Raw genomic sequence first — 20,058 nt, 5'->3', positions numbered from 1 at the left:
TCAAAATATGGTGGTTTAGGGTTGAAATTAAACCTCAGTTCTGCACTTCAATCACAATCTCAAAAACAACTAGAACTTTTATTAGGGACTATTTAGGAACTAAATTTTATTTTAAAGAAAACACTTTCAACAAGCTTGACTCATTGAAAACAAAACAAATAAAGAAGAAAATGTATCATGATATGAAAAAGAAAAGGTTTCAGTCAATATACACTCCCTGACAATAAAATTGAAGCACTCAGAAGGGGAGGAGGAAACTACATGAAACTTCGCATGTTGAGAGGGTATGTGATGTTATTTCAGTAATTACAAAATTGAGTCAAATTTACAAAGAACTTGGCAGTAAGAGCCCATCTCTGGCCTGAATGCATGTACTGATTCATTGCGAAGGGTTTCATAAAGCCATTGTATCCTCTCCTGGGGCAAGCTGTACCACAGCTGATGTAACTGGTCCTTGATATCCTGGATATTGGCAGTGGGATGGAGTTAACGTCCGAGCTTGTCCTACACATGTTCTATCAGGGGTCAGATCTGGGGATCTTACTAGCCACAGGAGTACCTCAACATCACGCAGGCAGTTCATAGAGACACGTACCATGTGTGGACGAGCATTGTCCTGTTGAAAAATGGAACCACGATACTGTCATATGAGAGGTAACTCACGATGACACAGGATGTCCATGACATACCGTTGTGCTGCCAGAGTTCCCTCAATCACTACCAGCCATGACCTGAAGTCACACCCGATGGCTCCCCACACCATGAGGCCAGAATGAACACCACTGTGCCCCTCCAAAACATTGGAAGAATAGGACCTCTCCCCAGGTTGCCCCCATACTCACAGATGATGGTCATCCAGGGTAGTACAGAACTGCAATTCATCGTTGAACACAATGCGATGCCATTCATCAACAGTCCATACTTCCTGGTCATGGCACCATTCCACACACAGCCGTTTGTGTTGTGGTGTTAACAGCAGCCTACACATGGGATGGTAATACCCTAGTCCGGCTGCCGTTAGTCTCCGACCAATGGTGCGGGATGACATAGAATGTGGCAGGGAGTTCATTACTTGTTCTTGGTTGGCAGACGTGAAGGGGTTACGATGTGCTTGTTGCACAATACGGCGATCCTCTCTTGTGGTGGTATGATAGGTGTGTCACCAAGAAAGAACAGCAGAATTGCATTTTTATCATCAAGAAAGGAAAGCAGGATTTCATTTTTGTTTGTAATATTTTGTATTCTGAGAAATGAAGAAATAAGAACTCTGGACTCTACTGGAATAATTTTTATGTAATTTAAATATGTTTGTAATGATTTTTTTTAATAGGAAAACATCAAGATATATTGAACAGTATGAACATTTGAAACATCAAGATATGCAAGATATGAACATTGCAAGATGAAAAAGGTATTTTGAAGTGATTGTTGTATTCAAATTTTATGTAACTTGTCTAAATGTTGATCTGATGTTTGTAATGTGATTTGTCTTGTTGTGAAGCATCCTGGACCACACGTGCAGTTACCGATGTTGAAACAGGTGATGTAATTCCTGTCACATCAGTAGGCCAGAAAATGACCATATATGGTTATGCAATTGTATTGGCAAACAGGAATCTAGTAGAAATTGTTTCCCATTAGGTCGCTTCGCGTGCGGGATGCGATTAGGACGCGTCTATTCCATCTGACCATCCTCGAGTATGGTTGCGTTCGAGGAGTTCCCCTTGGGAACTCCCGCTTTCCCCGGTAAGTGCTATTTTCATGTTATTTTCAATGTTTTCTTATTTTGTTTGATTTAATTTAATTCCTTTGCATTTTGGTATTTTCTTGCTTAATGTCATTTTCAAAGTTTTAAATTTAACTTGTCTGAGTTTACCCTAGATTCCCACTGTTAGTGATTTCAAGTCTCACCTGTGGTTTTTTTTTTAAAATCAACAATCCATTCATTTGTATTTTTGGATTCATAATTGTATCCGTTTGTCAAATGTGTTAAGTAACAGCTGATCTATCATTTAACTTTGTTTCTTTCTATTTTTCATTTGTTATTTTTGATAGAGTTGAGCTAAAGGGTGTTTCTTGTGAGCCTTTTCTCCCCCATAACGCCATACCTTCCCATGGACCTCACAGGGTTCCTGCACCTTCCACAACCCTTCCTTAGTTGTCATTATTAGGTCTATAAGTTCCCTGCGTACGATTTGATTTTGGGTATTAACAGCTACCGTCACGTTTCCAAGTTTGATATGAAATATTCACCACCAATGTGTTATTTTACGATTTCCCTATCCATATTATTAAGTGTCAATATTATTTACTATTTCCATATCCTCATAAAGTGTCAATTATTATTGTCATTGTTTGTTGTTATTTTTGTATCATTATTATTATTATTATTATTACTATTATTATTATTATTATTATTATTATTATTATTATTATTATTATTATTATTATTATTATTATTATTATTATTAGTATATGTAGGCATAATTGTCTCGATTACGGTTACATTTTATGTTTTCCTATTTTAAAAAATCATTACAAACATATTTAAATTACATAAAAATTATTCCAGCAGAGTCCAGAGTTCTTATTTCTTCATTTCTCACAGTACAAAATATTACAAACAAAAATGAAATCCTGCTTTCATTTCTTGATGATAAAAATGTAATTCTGCTGTTCTCTCTTGATGACACACCTATCACAGTGGTCAGATGTGTTTGACTGGAACCTTAACGACGAATATGCCTGCCGTCATGTTCCCATCCAGACCAACATCAAACCACTGTCACATTCAAATGCCCCACAAATCTTGATATTGAATGATTCAACCAGCCAGCCAAATGGGGACTTACAATGAGGCTCCTTTCAAACTCTGCCAGTTGCTGATAATGCTGTCTCATATGAGTACATAGCATCTCCACGTCCTGCACAGTGATTACTCAACATCTGACACGGTTTATGCCCCTTATACACCCTACCAGGCCTGTTAACAACACTCAACATGAACAAAATGAATGCACTCTGGTGGCTGTTCTACATGTCACAGAGAATTGGAACTGTAATCATTTACATACCCACCAATGATGTGTATGTGTACGAAGTTACATTGACATCAACCCTTTCTTCTGGGTGCTTCAATTTGTTTGTCAGGCTGTGAACATACTTCGTTCGTCATTGACTACTTGTAATAGAATTACTGTGGATAAAAAGAAGAGCATCAATGTTGTCTGGTTTAGAAGTTAGGATGAAGCTCACTGAACTCAAATTTATCTCCAAAGCAGAACTTGGAAAATATTTGAAAGAATTGCACAGGGAAACATGAACTTAATATTAAATATGTTTCATAGCACTGTACTGAGCATGTGACAGACACAATTCAGTCTCATATAGTCAAGCAGTTTGGTGGTAATGTTAGCACCTTGATTGGTTGTGAAAGACACTTGTTTCAGTATGGTCTAGGTGACACCAAGAGGCACACATCATCTCAACAGTTTCCTTTTAATGTATTCCCTTTTTTTAAGTTTTGTCCAGAAACCGGGTTGTGAACAAGATGCGAGATTAGAGGTCCTAGTCAACAAAGTTGGAAACAACCAGTGTTAAGTAATGGTTCCTTTTTGCAGTACAAGTCTACAGAGCATTCACCTCTCGTCATGTAGTCGAGTACCTCCAGCATAATTTCATTCCTTAGACTTTTAGCACTTTCCAACATGTGTCAGGATATGATGGATGGGTGAGTTATAATATCTTTGGCAGATATTTATACATAGGTAGCGCCAGTGTCGATCTACATTTGTGCGAGGTTCAGAAATCCTTCACCCACAACAATTCCATACGACCTTAACTAGGTTTGACCAAATCCTGGGGGAGTCTTTGGAAGACTTTTTTCTTATACACAAAATGTTCTATTGTTAGAAATGCATGAATGGTGAGAGATACGTGTTATCCCATTCTCACCAAGAGGAAAAGCCACCTTAGTTTTAATTACCGTATTGATGGAGTGAAAGTACTTCATTAGGACTGCTGTAAGTACCTAGATTCAAGTGGTTATGAGGGTATTTAGAGGTTGTAGCAAGGACATAAAGGAGAGAGAATATAAGTCATTGGGAGACCTCAATTAGAGTATGTTCCCAGTGAGGGACCCTCACCAAGATTATTAATTTGAGAACTGAAAAATATCCATAGGAAAGCAGCACAATTTGTTCTGGATGATTTCCAGCAAACAAGCAGTGTTATGAAAATGTTATAATCTTTGGGCTGGGAAGACTTGGGAGTAAGGAGACGAATTGCTTGACTGACTAGTATCTGATGATATAGATGTTGATTCCCATGGGGAACCTGTAATATTTGTCCCCGATGATTAAATGAGTATCTTATCAGTTGTCGGTGAAGAGATGCCAAATAAGCATGAGTAGAGTTTTTAAAAGTAGAAATGATCATAATCTATATATATCTACACAAATAAATAAAACTGAAGTGTCTGTTTGTAATGTCAAATTAACAGCATTTTACTAAGTTTATATTAAAGTATATACGGTACTTAACTAAAAACCAATGTTTACAATTTTTGTCTGTCTGTCTGTCTGTTTGTTCTGGCTAATCTCCAAAACAGTTGGACCAATTTTGATGGGACTTTCACCAGCAGATAGCTGATGATATAAGGAGTAACTTAGGCTACTTTTAAATTTTCAAAACAATTAGAGCGGGGTGGCAACGGGGATTAGGTATAAAAATAATAGGCGAAAGATCAAATTTGTCGTACAGGGATGAGACAAAGCTCATTTTAAGCCCCTTGACACAAAGAACAAAACTCAGTAAGCCCTATGGGTCCATAAACCATGTTTTAAGGCCCTAAAACCAACTGTTATGGAATTATTGGCACCACACAACCCCTGCTCTAGGAATCCGATAAAGAAACGACCAGCCTTAACCATGACGTCAGCTCAAGGATTCTACAGCAGCGAGATTTGCCACCCAAAATCGGTACTCATATGAATTACTATTACAGACTATAAATCTCATGTTAAATCTGTATTGACGGTTGAATTTCTTACAAAATTGTAGAAAACTATTTTAATCCTCTTAGTCAATACTATATATTTTGCGTTCAATTAAGACAAAAATTCACACATAAATAGACATGTTTCGACCCAGCATTGGGGTCATCATCAGTAAGACATGTAAATTGAATTAAAAACATAGGAAACACACAAAACAAAATGTTAATTAAAAAGGTTTTAAAAGCGTGATGAAAGTTCAAAAACTGTGAAATGTTAATCGTTAAAACAGTCTTGAGCTGGAGGTCTTTCTGTTTCAATGTTTTGTTGTTCTTTGGTGTGGTTCAACTGGTATCTGTATACTGTTGGCTTAGTTGTTGTGTTCTGACATGGGCTGATACACGGTACATAAATATTATTGAAGTTGAACCATCTGTAAATGGATAATACAAATTGAATTAAGGTTGAAAAAGGGTGACTTACAGGAACAATATTTAGATTAAGTTATGAAGAATGAAAGATTAACTAGCGTTACGTGGCCTGTTGTATCACCCTTGTTCTCTGACTACGGAGTTCAGCTCTCGACTAACTTGCTCCCGCAGTTGAGATGCAAGACGTGTCGTTACAAGGAAGTGGAGTGGGGAAAATGGGGTGGGGCTTGCAGGAGAAGGAGAGTGTGCAGAATAATGGGGGCGGTGACTGAAACCGAGTGTAATTATTGTGAATTCTTATGTTCCTCTTTTTTTACTACAAATGATCAGAATATAAGTTTCCCATATTACATACTTTTTTCATTTATCTCATTTAAGTTGAAGGCTGGAAAATTATACTGTGTGGAACAGTATATAAAAACGTGTGTGTGTGCGTGCATGCGTGCGTGTGTGTGTAAATTACACGTCTCCTGGCACACATCGCCAGATGAGCTAGATAATTGAAATTATGTAAAATTATAGCTTTTAGCCTGTAACCAACAGGAAAATTCCAAGATGTTCAAATGTTTAACATTTTACCCTGAAAAGTATGGAAATATCGAGGCAATTTTAGTGATGGTGCAGACCTTCGTTTTGAGGTAATTGGTGGCTAAACGGTAAGTTGTATCACAAAGCAAATAACACAGTCATACCCAACATGAAGAGATCTACAACTTTGTTCCTATGACATTTTTTCATATCTCTATCCCTTATACCTTATAGCTTTTAGCCTGTAACCAACAGGAAAATTCCAAGATGTTCAAATGTTTAACATTTTACCCTGAAAAGTACGGAAATATCGAGGCAATTTTAATGATGGTGCAGACCTTCATTTGTGTGAAAACTATAGACCAAATGTCACCCTATTCAAATTTTTTCTAACTCAATCCAACATATACATACAGGGGATACAAAGAAATGTCATAGGGCCAACCATGTAGATCGCTAAACGAGACGTCTTATGACGTAATTGGTTTTTCAATATGATGTACTGCTCAGTGGTGTATCCTGGAATCTCCGCTGAGGCATGCAACTAGTAACCATGCAGTTAACACAATGTATTAAGTAAATTTCAATTCTACTCACCCTAATTACATGTAGGTGAACTCGAGCCAAACAGTTTTAATGTAAGTTTCTGGATTGAACGTGCGTACACAATTCTTGTTTTCTGTTTTTAAATTTACGAGGGTCTGCCTCTGTGGTGTAGTGGTTAGTGTGATTAGCTGCCACCCCCGGAGGTTCAGGTTCGATTCCCGGCTCTGCCACGAAATTTAAAAAGTGGTACGAGGGCTGGAACGGGGTCCACTCAGCCTCGGGAGGTCAACTGAGTAGAGGTGGGTTCGATTCCCACCTCAGCCATCCTCAAAGTGGTTTTCCGTGGTTTCCCACTTCTCCTCCAGGCAAATGCCGGGATGGTACCTAACTTCAGGCCACGGCCGCTTCCTTCCCTCTTCCTTGTCTATCCCTTCCAATATTCCCATCCCCCGCAGGACCCCTGTTCAGCATAGCAGGTGAGGCTGCCTGGGCGAGGTACTGGTCATCCTCCCCAGTTGTATCCCCGACGCAGAGTCTGAAGCTCCAGGACACTGTCCTTGAGGCGGTAGAGGTGGGATCCCTCACTGAGTCCGAGGGAAAAGCCAACCCTGGAGGGTAAGCAGATTAAGAAGATGAAATTTACGAGGGAAGGTATAGGTCTCCCAGCTTTAACTATTTGAATCTTTTCATCAAATGAACGGCCAGTAAATGGCTTTTCAAACTGATTTATAATTATATCCATTTTAGACTCATCCATCGTTAATACCACGTGTACGCAAAATATAATAAAACACCGAAAGTGATGAATAGCACAGGAACAGCACACACAGAATGAACTCACTAATCAGCAAAACACACAATGAATTAACTCACTAGTTAGCCACAACTGAAGTACTGGAGGTAAGTCACCCCAGTGGCATTGGTCAGTTTCGTCACGTTGGGTCCTCGCTGGGAGGTAATCTGTGGGTCCCGTTCGCTGTAAACATGCCGACTTTCTCCAAGTTGCTAACAGATGGCAGAGGGTAGCACGGGTATGGGGTGACAAATTCTGACCAAGTTTCAATTGCAGCAACATCGTTCGGAGGGTTTCAGAACTACGTCTGCCACCGAATGCAATTTTAAGATTGAATGCCTTACATCCTTAACTCCTCCATTTGCTGTCTCTTTCTTCCTAGAGTGGAGTAGACTGCGAGAGTACACCAGCACCACATGTAGTCAAGCAACGGAACTAGTACAGTTGCGCGGACCTTTTGAACTTCTGAGAGATGAAATCGTTAATGTTTGACTTGAAACAACCTAAAATAGTACATGAGACAGTTCTTTGTGTTATCATAACGCATGCAATGAATGCCTTGCATTCTAGGAGAATATGCCCCTGGTACTGCTGATAAACTGTACATAACAAAAATGCTTCTCAGCCTCTTGGCTAAGATCAAAGTACAGACTCACTGGAAGAGATCATGTGTAGTGGAGCTCCGCGATCTTAACATCTTTTCTCGTGTTCTCTGTAGTGTTAGTGGGTATCAGGGAGTATTTGTGCATTTATTTGATGTGGTGGTTGTGTGAATGAGTTATCTTAGGATTCTACAGCTTATTTTAATTTATTTGAGGGCATATTTTGGTTTAATTTTATTACCCTAAGTGCCTCTATATTGGATTTTGCTACAATTGCTCCATAGATAACCTTGCCCTAACAACCACCTACTCACTAAATTTTCTTCATCTCCACAGATACTACTAACCAGATATATAACTCCACTCTTCCATGAAGGTGTTTCTAAGGCAACAGAACCTGGCCTACTGCTGGGAGCCATCTTGATGGACTGCGAAAATATAATAATAAACTAAAGAAACAGTGTCCAGTACTGCGTATTCCCCAGAGCCACATCAAAAGGTGCCTCCCACTACTTCGCCCTCCAACGACCTAATATCACAAAGGCTGGCTGTCGCGCGGTCTCGGTACGCACGAGCGGGCTATTGCAGATGGTTGAGTTTCAATGTGCGCCGTGTTGGTGTTTGTGTTCATTCGTATTGAGTAGTTAAGTTATTAGTCATGTCTAAAGAAAATCAAATCTCTCTAAAAACATGAGAAAGTCTAAGAGCCAAAGACTGCAATGCAAAAAATGAATCTCAACAGGATAGAGAAAGTCTTACAAATTGTCGATTGAGGCAATTCATGTCTAGGTCGAATAAAAGTAGTTCTAAGAGGAATGAATGATTACAGTTAGATAGAACCATCATTCATTGTTAAGTAGACAAGAATCTCAGAAGTCTACAGAACAGCGTATAGAAAACGACTAACATCATATCAAAATGCAACATATATTAGTACTTCCGAAGCAATCTGGCGCATATTGTCATTTTCGATTCACGAACATTTCCCCGCACTAACACATCTGGATATCTATTTAGAAAATGATCAGAGAATTTATTTTGATCCAAACAATGTCCGTGGAGTGGTAGAGAATCCAAGGAATGCCACATTGATAGCGTTTTTCAATCTGTGCCATAACGACAAATTCGTATGAAGTACCAGCTTATCACATATTTAATAAAGGAAATGGCACATTTCAACAGCGACACCAAGGTATTCTTGTGGAGGGTCATCCCGGCATATTTCACGAGCATACTCTTGGTAGAATTTATACAATTCATCCTAATAATCGAGAATGTTATTATCTAAATGTTGTTAAGGGACCAACTTCTTTCGAAAGTCTCAAAAGTGTGAATGGTATTTTACATCCTACATATCAAGCAGCATGCCTTGCACTTGGTTCACTAGAAGGCAATAATCAATGGTGCAACATATTAACAGATGCCAGTGTAATCAGCAGCAAATCTCAACTGTGGGAGCTATTTGACATTATATTGGTATTTTGCAATGTTTCTAATCCCTCAGAATTATGGGACAAGTTTAAGGATCATTTAATGGAAGATTATGTAAGAGACCTCCAGCGACATTACCCAGATGCAGACATGAATGCTCATTTACAAAACTTTACTAATCGTGCTCTGTTTGCGTTACAAGACATTCTTCTTTCCATAGGTAGCAATACTCTCCCTCATTATGGTTTACCATCTCCACAAGTGCCCGATGGGATTGTTGATAATTACAACAGAGAATATATTGAACACACAAATTTTGATCCAGTTGAACTTCAACATACAATAAATCAGAATGAACCAAGATTAAACAACGAACAAAATCAAGTTTACCGACTCCTCATTGACAGTGTGATTGCTGCTAACGCTGGTGATGTATACTTTTTACTCGCTCCAGGTGGTACTGGCAAGACATTTTTGATAAATCTTTTACTGGCCATAATACGTTCAGGAAAAAGATTGCCATAGCAGTCGAACCTTCGCGAATAGCTGCAACTTTACTTCCTGGGGGAAAAATAGCACATTCCATGTTTAAAATACCAATAGAAGCAGAGCATATGGAAAATCCCATCAGCAGTGTATCAAAAAATAGTCATCAAGCCAAAGTATTACAAGAGTGTGTCTTTGTAGTGTGGGACGAATGCACTATGATGAACAAAATTTCAATCAAAGCTGTGAACAGAACAATGCAGGACCTAAGAAGTAATATTCTATTATTTGGAGGAGTAACATTTTTATTCGCTGGAGATTTTAGACAAATATTACCAATTGTCACTAAAGGTATGTGAGCAGATGAAATTGATGCCTCTTTAAAACGTTCTGTACTTTGATACATTGTAAAAAAGTTCTTTAAGAAATAACATGAGAGTAAATTCAGCTGATTCAACATTTAGCAAAACTCTCCGTGATGTTGAAGAGGGGAAGTGTCCAGAAGTGAATGATACTCACGATACAGAACTACCTACCGCTCTTTGTCAGGTTGTGTCAGACAATGAAATTTTAATAAATAATGTTTACGATGATGTTCACAATCTCAATATAAAAGAAGATTCATGGTTGTGTGAAAGATCAACTTTAGCACCAATGAATGACCAGGTTACTGCTCATAATCAGCGCATTTTAGATAAGCTTCCTGGTGAATCACAAACATACATTTCCATCAATACAGTTTGCAGTCCAGATGAAGCTGTCAATTATCCAACAGAATTTTTAAACAGTATAATTGTGCCTGGTCTACCCAGTCACAAACTAGAACTTAAGATTGGTGTGCCCATCATACTACTCCATAATTTAAACCCACCGAAACTTTGCAATGGTTCTATATTGCGAGTATTGTCATTGCAAAAAAAAAAAAAAAATGTTTTAGAAAGTCGTATAATATCCAGATGCGGAAAAGGTGCGATAGTATTTATACCATGGATTTTCATCATACCGAAGAATCTTCCCTTTGATTTCAAAAGACTGCAATTTCCTATCAATATCAGCTTTGCTATGACAATCAATAACTCACAAGGGCAAACATTGAGCAAAGCTGGCATTGATTTAACTAAGGGTTGCTTTACTAATGGGCAGCTATACGTTGCATGTTCATGAGTGAGAGATGCCACTAGCATTGTTGTTTTAGCCCAAGGAAATCGTACACCAAACGTTGTATATAAAGAGATTTTTCCATGAGATGAATATGAAAAGCCAAAATATATATACCATACACCAAAATATTTCAAACGTTGATAAGGAAGCTTTATAAGTCAAAATAGAACAAGGAAATTGTACTCCAAACATTGCATACAAAGAGATTCAATATGAGAAAAAAATCGTAAAATGATCCCTTGAAGAATAACGATCGCTTCAAGAATAAGATAAAAGGGAGTCATGAAAGAAATGTGAAGACCTACAATATTGAAAATTCATGATACTTATTAAAATTAACATTGACCATTGTTTATTGTGATGTGCTTTGTCTCTTCTACAGCTGCTCATCTCTGATAGATGGGATTACTGCTGCATCCTGAGTAAAACAGCCTGCCTGAATATTGGTGGGAGGTAGCTGGGGAGTTAGATAAACTCTCTTTTTTTTAAGCATTCCTCTGGTTCATACATTTTCTGATGACTACGTAACACACTGGTTCATCATAGTATTCCTGCTAATCAATCCCTATTCTGAGGTGCTGATTGGAATGAGGCAGTGTTCAAACTTAACAGAATAAAGCAGAGGAGTGTTCACAGCTGTCTGCAGCCTGCTAATTTCATAGCAAAGCATGGGCACATCAGCTAGGATGAAGTTAAAGTGGAATTCAAAAGGATATATTGGGGCAAACATTTGTTCATAGGAATTAGGGATTAGAATAATTTACCATGACAGATATCTGATAAATTTGCAAGTTCTTTGAAATAATTTAAGAAAAGAATAGATAAACAATTTATATGGAATCTGCAGCCTGAGAGACAGCCCTAAATGCAGATATGAATGATGCCATAGCATGTATATAAAGTTCAGTAGCGTAGCCAGGATCGACTGATAGTGGAGGGGGTATAGTTCTAAAGAATAATAATAGAACATAATGAAGGTGCTTGTCCGTGTGTCATGCGCACATGCAAGAGTATCAATATACACTGATACAAGTACATTATGTTCATATTCAGATTGCAGTACTGGTACACTACAAAATCTTACATTAATATACAGAACAAGAACAATATGATCAAGGCGAACAGTTTTACGGTGAATGGTAGTTCAGATTACAATCTAAAATCCAACTTTCAAGGCTTCTTAGGAAATAAGATTCTAGATATATGTTGGTTTTACAATTATGCCCCTGTGAATGTTCAAAAGAACCGACCCATCAGTCGCTTGCACTAGTTTATTGTCAGTTTCTGTTTATTTTCTTTTGTAAAATTTCTAGCGGGCGGGGGTCCAACCTCCAGTAACCCACCTTGGCTACGCCCCTGATAAAGTTTCTTGCAGACTGTACAACAAATAAAATTAACTTTTGTTCATCACCATCAACCACAGGCAGAAACACCAATCAACTAGGAGTTTTCACATTCATATCCAACTCTGTTGCATTATATTGCCTGGTGATTAGTTTTTATTTTACAGTTATTTTCGTGGTCATGCTTTCTTTTCATTTCAAATGACTACCAGCGCACTTTTCCAAACAAAAAGTGAACGGGAGAAGCCAAAGATTAAGTTACAACACAGTTTGTGTATGAGTACCGTATAAACACATGCAGATGTATTCACAATCTGATGGGTTGCACTCCACTGCACCGCATTGCACCAGCACTAAACTATAGTTCCTAGCAGCCAGCTGCTAACAGAAGATGCAGCGCAGCCCAGCCCATGTGGAGAGATCACAAGCTGGTTTCACTCAAGACTCCTGAGACCCAGAGTGGTGCAGTGCGGCCGTGGCCCATAGGTACCAACCAATTGGACACGCTGTTTGGATCATGTAGCTATCAGCTTGCATTCGAGGGATCGTGGGCTCGAACCCCACTGTCAGCAGCTCTGAAGATGGTTTTCCATGGTTTTCCATTTTCACACCAGGCACATGCTGGGGCTGAACCTTAAGCCACAGGTGCTTCCTTTCTATTCCTAGCCCTTGCCTATCCCATCATTGCCATAAGACCTATCTGTGTCGGTGCGACGTAAAGCAAATCGTAGAGAAAAAAAAAAAGGTCGCTCATTAATTTCAGTATCTATTTCATATCTGCTGTGCCAGTAAATTAGAAGATAGGAGTAAAATTACCTTGAAAAATATCCTAGCAATCTGTTTTATCACTCGAGCTAAGCTGGGCAGTTGTCTCCAAAGATGTGTCATTACTACTCCTGGATGTAGACTGTTGCTTGTGACACCTACCAGGAAAGAGTTAATCATCTTCATCATTTTATTTTTTGCTGTCACCACCACCATCACCACCATCACCACAACCACCACCACCAAAATGATCAGATTACTATAAATTTATATGATAGCCAAGGAATATTTTATTAACATAGAATGTTTTTGCAGAGTCCTTCTGAGGACTAATCAGGCTATGTTCTTTCCATTTCTATTTTATGGCTGTATAGAATTTAAACAGTCTTTTCACTTCTTTTCTTCATCCTCTTCTCACAGTCTTAAAACCACAATTACTTTCTGCTGCCTTACTAACTGAATAATAATAACAATAATAACAATAATAATAATAATAATAATAATAATAATAATAATAATAATAATAATAATAATAATAATAATAATAATAATAATAATAATAATGCCGGCAGGTACACCTCTACTCCGCTCATTCAAATCAGCACCTTAATAAACTCCTCTATCAATTAAATAGTGAAACTGATAACACAACAAGTTGGAACTTTAATCAGAAGATGTCACTACTAAAATACTAAGTAATTTTGTTATTGTGAAGTTTCCCATACTGAGTGAATTTCTGCTTCTTTTGTTCTGCTCTACATCAAGAAATTTGGACATTTTTCCACAGATGACACTACTAAAGACTATGATCATGCACCCTGGTGCAAGGTGAAAGAACTTATAACTTAAAGAAGTTTCATATTCCTAGGTTTTCCATAACTGATCTATGTTCATTCATTTTTGGGTTGACAATATTTCCTTTTCTTTCCCCCTGTTTTGAATCTAGCCAATCACGAATATTTGTAATTAATTTTCAACCAATCCCACATTTCTTGTTCACTTTGAATCTGCCAATAAAAAGTAAGTGGGTGTGTCCTGATTAATCTTGAATGATCTCGAACCTTTCCTGAGGGTATATAAACTGCGGCTTTTCATGTTTCCTTGCCAATTGATCATCGTATTTCTAGGTGTGTGTGTGTTAAGGCAGGAGGCGGGGCCGCCTCTTTCTTCGGTCAGCAGAACATCTATAAGGTAATGTCCACATAACTTCATTCTTTCTTGATACCTCCACAACTTTCTTCGAGGGGAAGGTCTGAATCTTTTATTATGTAACAGTACTTTTCTAAAATGTAACTTTTCTTTTGGCTAATGTAAAAACTTCATAAAATCTAACTGTAAATCGGGGATAGAGAGTGAGTTACCCTCTCGAACTCCCCTTCATCTTGGTTTGAGGTGGCAACGTTCTTGCAACCTTTCGTTTCTGTAATGTATTAAAGTTATTTCCATATGAGCCACCTCAGTAGTGTGGGAATAACCCCAGTTTCATCGGCCAAGAGCCCTGTAGGATTTTATATTTCATTATTTGGAGTGCAGGATACGCCTCCATTCAGCTTGTGTTCGGGCCGTTTATTTAACCTGTTCTTTCTTTGCAAAGGCCCTGTAGGTTGGTTACTAGATATCCCTGTGTAGAAACCTATTCAATTTGTAAATTGTGGCTTGAGAGGCCAGAGATTGTATATCTTGATGTAATGTTGCCTTGTGTAGGCTTGGAAAACTGAGAGCCTGTTAGCTCTTTTCCAAAGTTTTGTAACAGTAAAGTGTGCCTTTGGGAGGCTAGATATTGTGATTTAGGGAGCAAGTGCTCTTGAATTAGTGGATTTCTGCCCTTAACTAAATAATACCACTTCCATTTGTAAAATTGTAAAACTAGGGGCTTGAAGCCCAGAATCTGTAAAAATCACTAATCTTGGATTTTCCTAGTCTTGTTTCAAGATTGCTTTTGTACCTGATATGTTGTTATGTTCACTAAGTGAAAAATTGTTAAGTTGTTGTTTTCTAAAGAAATATAACCTTCAGTTTAAGTTTTAAATTAATTTTGATATTGTAGATAGACCCATTCACCCCAGCACCTTCTTTAACCTCTTTCTGCTCCATGGGTATCCCCTTAACAAGTGGTAGCAGAGCATGGTTGAATGGGTCTACAGCAAGCCCTTTTGTCAGCTAGAATCAAAACTGATCCGAGCTCTAAGAATTTTTCTTGGTCGCTGGAATTTGTTTTCTAAATTTGTAGTTTTCTATCATCATGTCTGGCCCTCGTGAAGTCCTCCATCCCGCGTACTTGCGCAAGGAGGAATTGATTTATGAATTACTTATTATAAATGTTCAATCTGGAGGCACGGTTGCGGCAGATACCGCCAAACTTAAAGAATCCTTAGAATTGCCTATTTGTATCCCAATCATATGCCTTTGCTGGCAGTACCTAGTGTTTACAGTGCATTATATCTTCTGGTATAGGCTAGAGTAATTTTGTTACTTTCATAGATCTGTCTCTGTCTTATCCTTGGCTTTGACAATATGAAAGTGACTGAGGTACGAGCGATGCTAGTAATGCCAATTCCTTATGCAGCCAGTCCCTGCTATGAATGATGTGAAAATGTTGCTCATAGAGTCGGTTGATGCATTTCAGTGGGCTTGGCAGACTGATATGTAATAGCAACTCTGGCTCGGTGAGGAAAGTAATGGAAACTACCTCACTCCTTGTTTCCCTAGTACACCTCTTCAGTGATGCCTAGGCCATCTATGACAGCTGATGGCAGAGCTGTTGAGGATCCCACCAGCGGAAGCGCAGACAGACTGAACATACGTACATCCCAATCTTGGGAGAAAAGGAAATTGACGAGGCTCTGTCCACTATCACTGACAATACCACCGAATTAGCATCTATAGTAAGTTTTTTTGAAGTAAGCAATCCATCTGCTAATCAACCTAAAAGAGTACAGGCTAGATTGTTCCATTTTTATAATAGGGCTAGGGACTTATTGTCTCTAAAGTTAAAAGAAGATCATGCTAAGGAGGCTAGTAATTTAATTGACCATCTATCCGGAATGTCAAATAGAGTCAGTCAATTGTTGACTGGGGCAGCTGCTCTCAAAACTGACCAAGCCCCTTTAATCAACTTGCCTGCTGAGTAGGATTCTTCCAAAGGTGTATAAAGTAGAAAATCTGTGGCAACGCAACAAACATCAGCCCCATTAGAAAATTAGTCTGATCATCGTACACAAATTCCACCTTTCTCTTTGAACAATGCTGTGTCTGAAGCCTCTCAACTCTCTAGGCCATCACCAATTTTGTCACCCTGTTTTAGTAGTCTGCCCCATCCACTGGCTATGTTGCTTAGGGGAATTTCTAAATTTTCAGTAAACTCCGCCAATGACGTTATTTCATTTCTCAGGTTCCTTGTGGAATTTCAAGATCACGCTCTAGTGTTTTCCCTTTCTCACTTTCAAATTCTTCAAATTATGTACCCGTATTCTGTAGGCGTCCTATCGGACAAGATAGTTAAGGCTATGGCGGATAGATCATCCATAGAAGACTTCCATGCTCACCTTTTAGCAAATTTCATTCCGGCTAGTGCAATGTCATCTTTAATACAGAAGTTCTATTTTAGGGTACAACGTCTGGACGAAAATCTTGCGGATTACATCGAAGATATCAAATTTTATACCTGAGTGTTCGCATTTTTCGGATGACCAAATAGTGCAAACGATTGTTGAAGGTATCTCACCACCTTATAGATCTTATTTATATTTTGAGTCTCGTCCCCAAATTTTGGCAGAATTAGAGGCTATGGCTGTCTCAGCTGAAGGAGTGCGGTATGCCAACACCTTACAGGTTGCAAAGGAACCCCCTCCGTCTTTTAATAATTTTTGGCCTTCACCTCGCCGAACCTTCACCACCCGTAAATGCTACGCTTGTGGGTCTACGGAACATCTGCGTAACAAGTGCCCAGTGATAAAATCAAGTGGGACAAAGAATGGAGCACGGTCGTCACAAGGATGTTTCAAATGCGGCTCTTTTACTCATCTAGCCAAGAATTGCCCTAATGCCAATAGCATCCCCTCCTGCTAAACTTCTGGTGAAACCTCCACGAGCCCCAGTAATATAAAGTGACTACTATCAACGGCTGAGTCGGTAGGTCCATCTTCCCAAGGCTCAGCCCCTGTTAAACCAAGCAAAAGCTCTGGTAAGGATAAAGGTTCTTCTAATCCATCATTTGAATGCCCTAAAGAATGCCCTCAGAATTGCGGCAGAGACCCCCGCACTAGTACCATTTCTTAAAATTGAAGTGAATTGTGAACCCGTCACATTCTATTAGACTCTGGGAGTGTGTGTTCAATAATTTCGGTGGAATGGTATTGCAAATTAAAGACTGTTTGTAAGTTTTCTGATTATTGTTCATCTTCTGTCCAATGCGTTTCGGCTAATTCCTCTCCATTAGAAATTTTAGGTTTCATCTTTGCCAAAATTCGTATTTCTAAATTCACTTGGAAAATAAAATTGTGGCTAAGCACTTGTCTTGCCCCGTAATATTGGGAGCGGATTTCATGTCTTCTACTGGTCTGGTGCTCGACATTCAGAGCAAGTCATCCACCATCAAATTTGCTAATAATTGTAAAATTCCTTTGCTCAAATGTAATTCTGTGTCATGCTCATCTGTTTCGCCTACCCAGGATGAGATGTTGTTAGACCTTAGACATCTCCCTGAGGAGCAGGCTGAAAGTATTCGTAAGTTGTGTCAGTCATTTTGGGATGTATTTTCTGATACTCTTGGTGTTACTGACCTTATTGAATACAAGATTGAGGTTACGGATTCGATTCTGGTTAGGTTCCCGCCTTATTGGCTGTCTCCCCCTGAAATGAAGGCTCTTAAAGAGATCATTGATCAGATGTTAAAGGACGGTATTATTCGACCCTCTAAGTTGGTGTATTCATTGCCCATTTTCCTCGTGCCGAAACCCCAAGGTGGCTTCAGGCCTGGGATTGATTATAGGGCTTTGAATCGGAAGGTGGTGTTACAATCTGTGCCTCTTCCCGACCTTCATTCTTGTTTTCCATGGTTTAGGAAAGCCAAGTTCTTTACCATCTTAGACCTTAATCAGGAGTACAACCAGATCCCTCTAGCTGAAGAATCAAAATATCTGACTGCTTTCGCCATGGCTTGGAACTTGTATGAGTACAACCGCGTGCCTTACGGCTCCCCACGGGGGCAGCTGTGCTCACTAGACTGCTAGATAGGGTCTTTTCCGACATCAAGTTTGAATACTTGTATCACTATCTTGATGATGTCGTCATATTTTCTGAGACCTTTGAAGAACACCTAGATCATCTAAAGGAAGTACTCCATCACCTTTGTAAGGCCAGGTTGACTGTGAAGTTATCTAAGGTCGCTTTCGCTAAACCTTCCATGTCATTCCTAGGGCATATTGCGTTGCCCGATGGGCTTTCTATTGATCAAGAACATCAAAGGTATTGGCAGGTTCATCGGCATGGTGAATTTCTTCAGAAAATTTATTCCTAACTTTGCTAACAGAGTGGCGCCCTTGAACTTACTCCATAGGAAAGGCGTCAAATTTGAGTGGGGTCCGTCTTAACAAGCCGCATTTTCAAGATCTTAAATTAGCTCTCTGCAACACCCCTGTCCTTGCTATGCCTGATTTTATGAAGAAATTCATTGTTCAAAGCGACACCTCGTCATCGGCGGTGGCTGCTGTCCTTCTTCAGGAAACAGAACTCGGAAGGCGACCCATCGCTTATGCGTCTAGGACATTATCGGCTCAAAGGGCCAAATATTTTATCTATGAACTTGAGGGTTTGGCAGTTTTATTCGCACTAGAGAAGTTCCGACTCTATCTGGAACATGTCAAGTTCGACCTGGAAACAGATAATCAAGCCTTAAGTTCAGTATTAGCTAGGCCGCGTCATACTGGTCATATAGGCCGATGGGCCATCAGGATTTCTGCCTTCCAGTTCAATATGAGGCATATTCGAGGAACTGAAAATGTGGTTCCGGGTGGACTAAGCTGCATGTTTTCTCACGACGTGGAGACCACCGAACAGTAAGATAGTTCTTCTCTTCCCGCGCCCATACCTTCGGGTGTTAATGCCATTCTAGCTGATGCCCCCATGTTGTTTCGGGACATTGAAAAATATCAATGTGAAGTTCCAGTGCTGGCTCCTATTATGGAAACCGTTTCTTCTGGGGAACATGTCATCCCTTATATATTGAGAAATGGGGTTTTGTGTTGCCCGTCAAGGCATGATCAAAAGATGAAAGTAGTGGTTCCAGCCATGCTTGTACCTATGATCTTCAAGTACTATCATGAGACCCCATTAGGGGGCATTTAGGCATCTTCAAAACTTGGGAAAAGATCCGAGAGATGTTCATTTGGAAAGGTATGGACGGCAAAATTCGTGAATTGGTAAAAGCTTGTAAATCTTGTTTGCTTAGTAAGCCAACCTTGTCCACTAAGCTAGGTCTATTATCATCTCACCAAGCGTCACGCCCCATGGAGTGCCTCTATAGAGACTATGCCAGACCCTTCCCCAATCAAAGGGGAATGCCAATAAATTCATTCTAGTGTGTTGTAGATGGTTTCACTAGATTTTCCTGGTTATTTCTGACTAAACTGGCAACCACTCAGTCCACCATTTCTTGTTTAAATACCATATTTGCTTCTTTTGGTCCCTGTCAATATATAGTTTCTGATAATGCTAAAGCCTTTACATCCAACCTCTTCCGTAAATTCTGTTTTGATCTGTCTATATCACATGTAACAACTTCAGCATATTGTCGTCAACCATCTCTGGCTGAGCGGGTCAATCGTAATCTTAGATCGGCTCTCATCGCATTTCAATATGAAGAGCATTCCAGGTGGGATACGTCCCTGCATTGGTTGGCCTTTGCTTTAAATTTGGCGGTTCATGAGTCTCACAAGTTCACACCAGCTTCTCTTATGTTTTCGAACCTTTGGTCACTTA

At 39.2% G+C, this 20,058-nt stretch overlaps 1 protein-coding gene across 3 annotated transcripts in view; it reads right to left on the bottom strand.

The window, feature by feature from the left end:
• Positions 1-20,058, bottom strand: part of LOC136867263 (retinol dehydrogenase 11) — a 178,830-nt gene that overhangs the window by 64,667 nt on the left and 94,105 nt on the right. Inside the window, exon 5 of one of the 3 annotated variants that reach the window (XM_067144407.2) lies at positions 13,132-13,238. The exons of the other annotated variants lie outside the window; for them this stretch is intronic. Within the exon in view, the coding sequence (XP_067000508.2) occupies positions 13,132-13,238 (107 nt within the window). The remainder of the gene's footprint in view (positions 1-13,131; positions 13,239-20,058) is intronic. 3 annotated transcript variants of the gene reach the window in all.

The sequence above is a fragment of the Anabrus simplex genome, chromosome 3 (assembly GCF_040414725.1).
Source record: "Anabrus simplex isolate iqAnaSimp1 chromosome 3, ASM4041472v1, whole genome shotgun sequence".
Classification (NCBI taxonomy): Eukaryota; Metazoa; Arthropoda; class Insecta; order Orthoptera; family Tettigoniidae; genus Anabrus; species Anabrus simplex.
The sequence above is the reverse complement of the archived record's forward strand: the minus strand, read 5'-3'. Positions and strand labels throughout refer to the sequence as shown.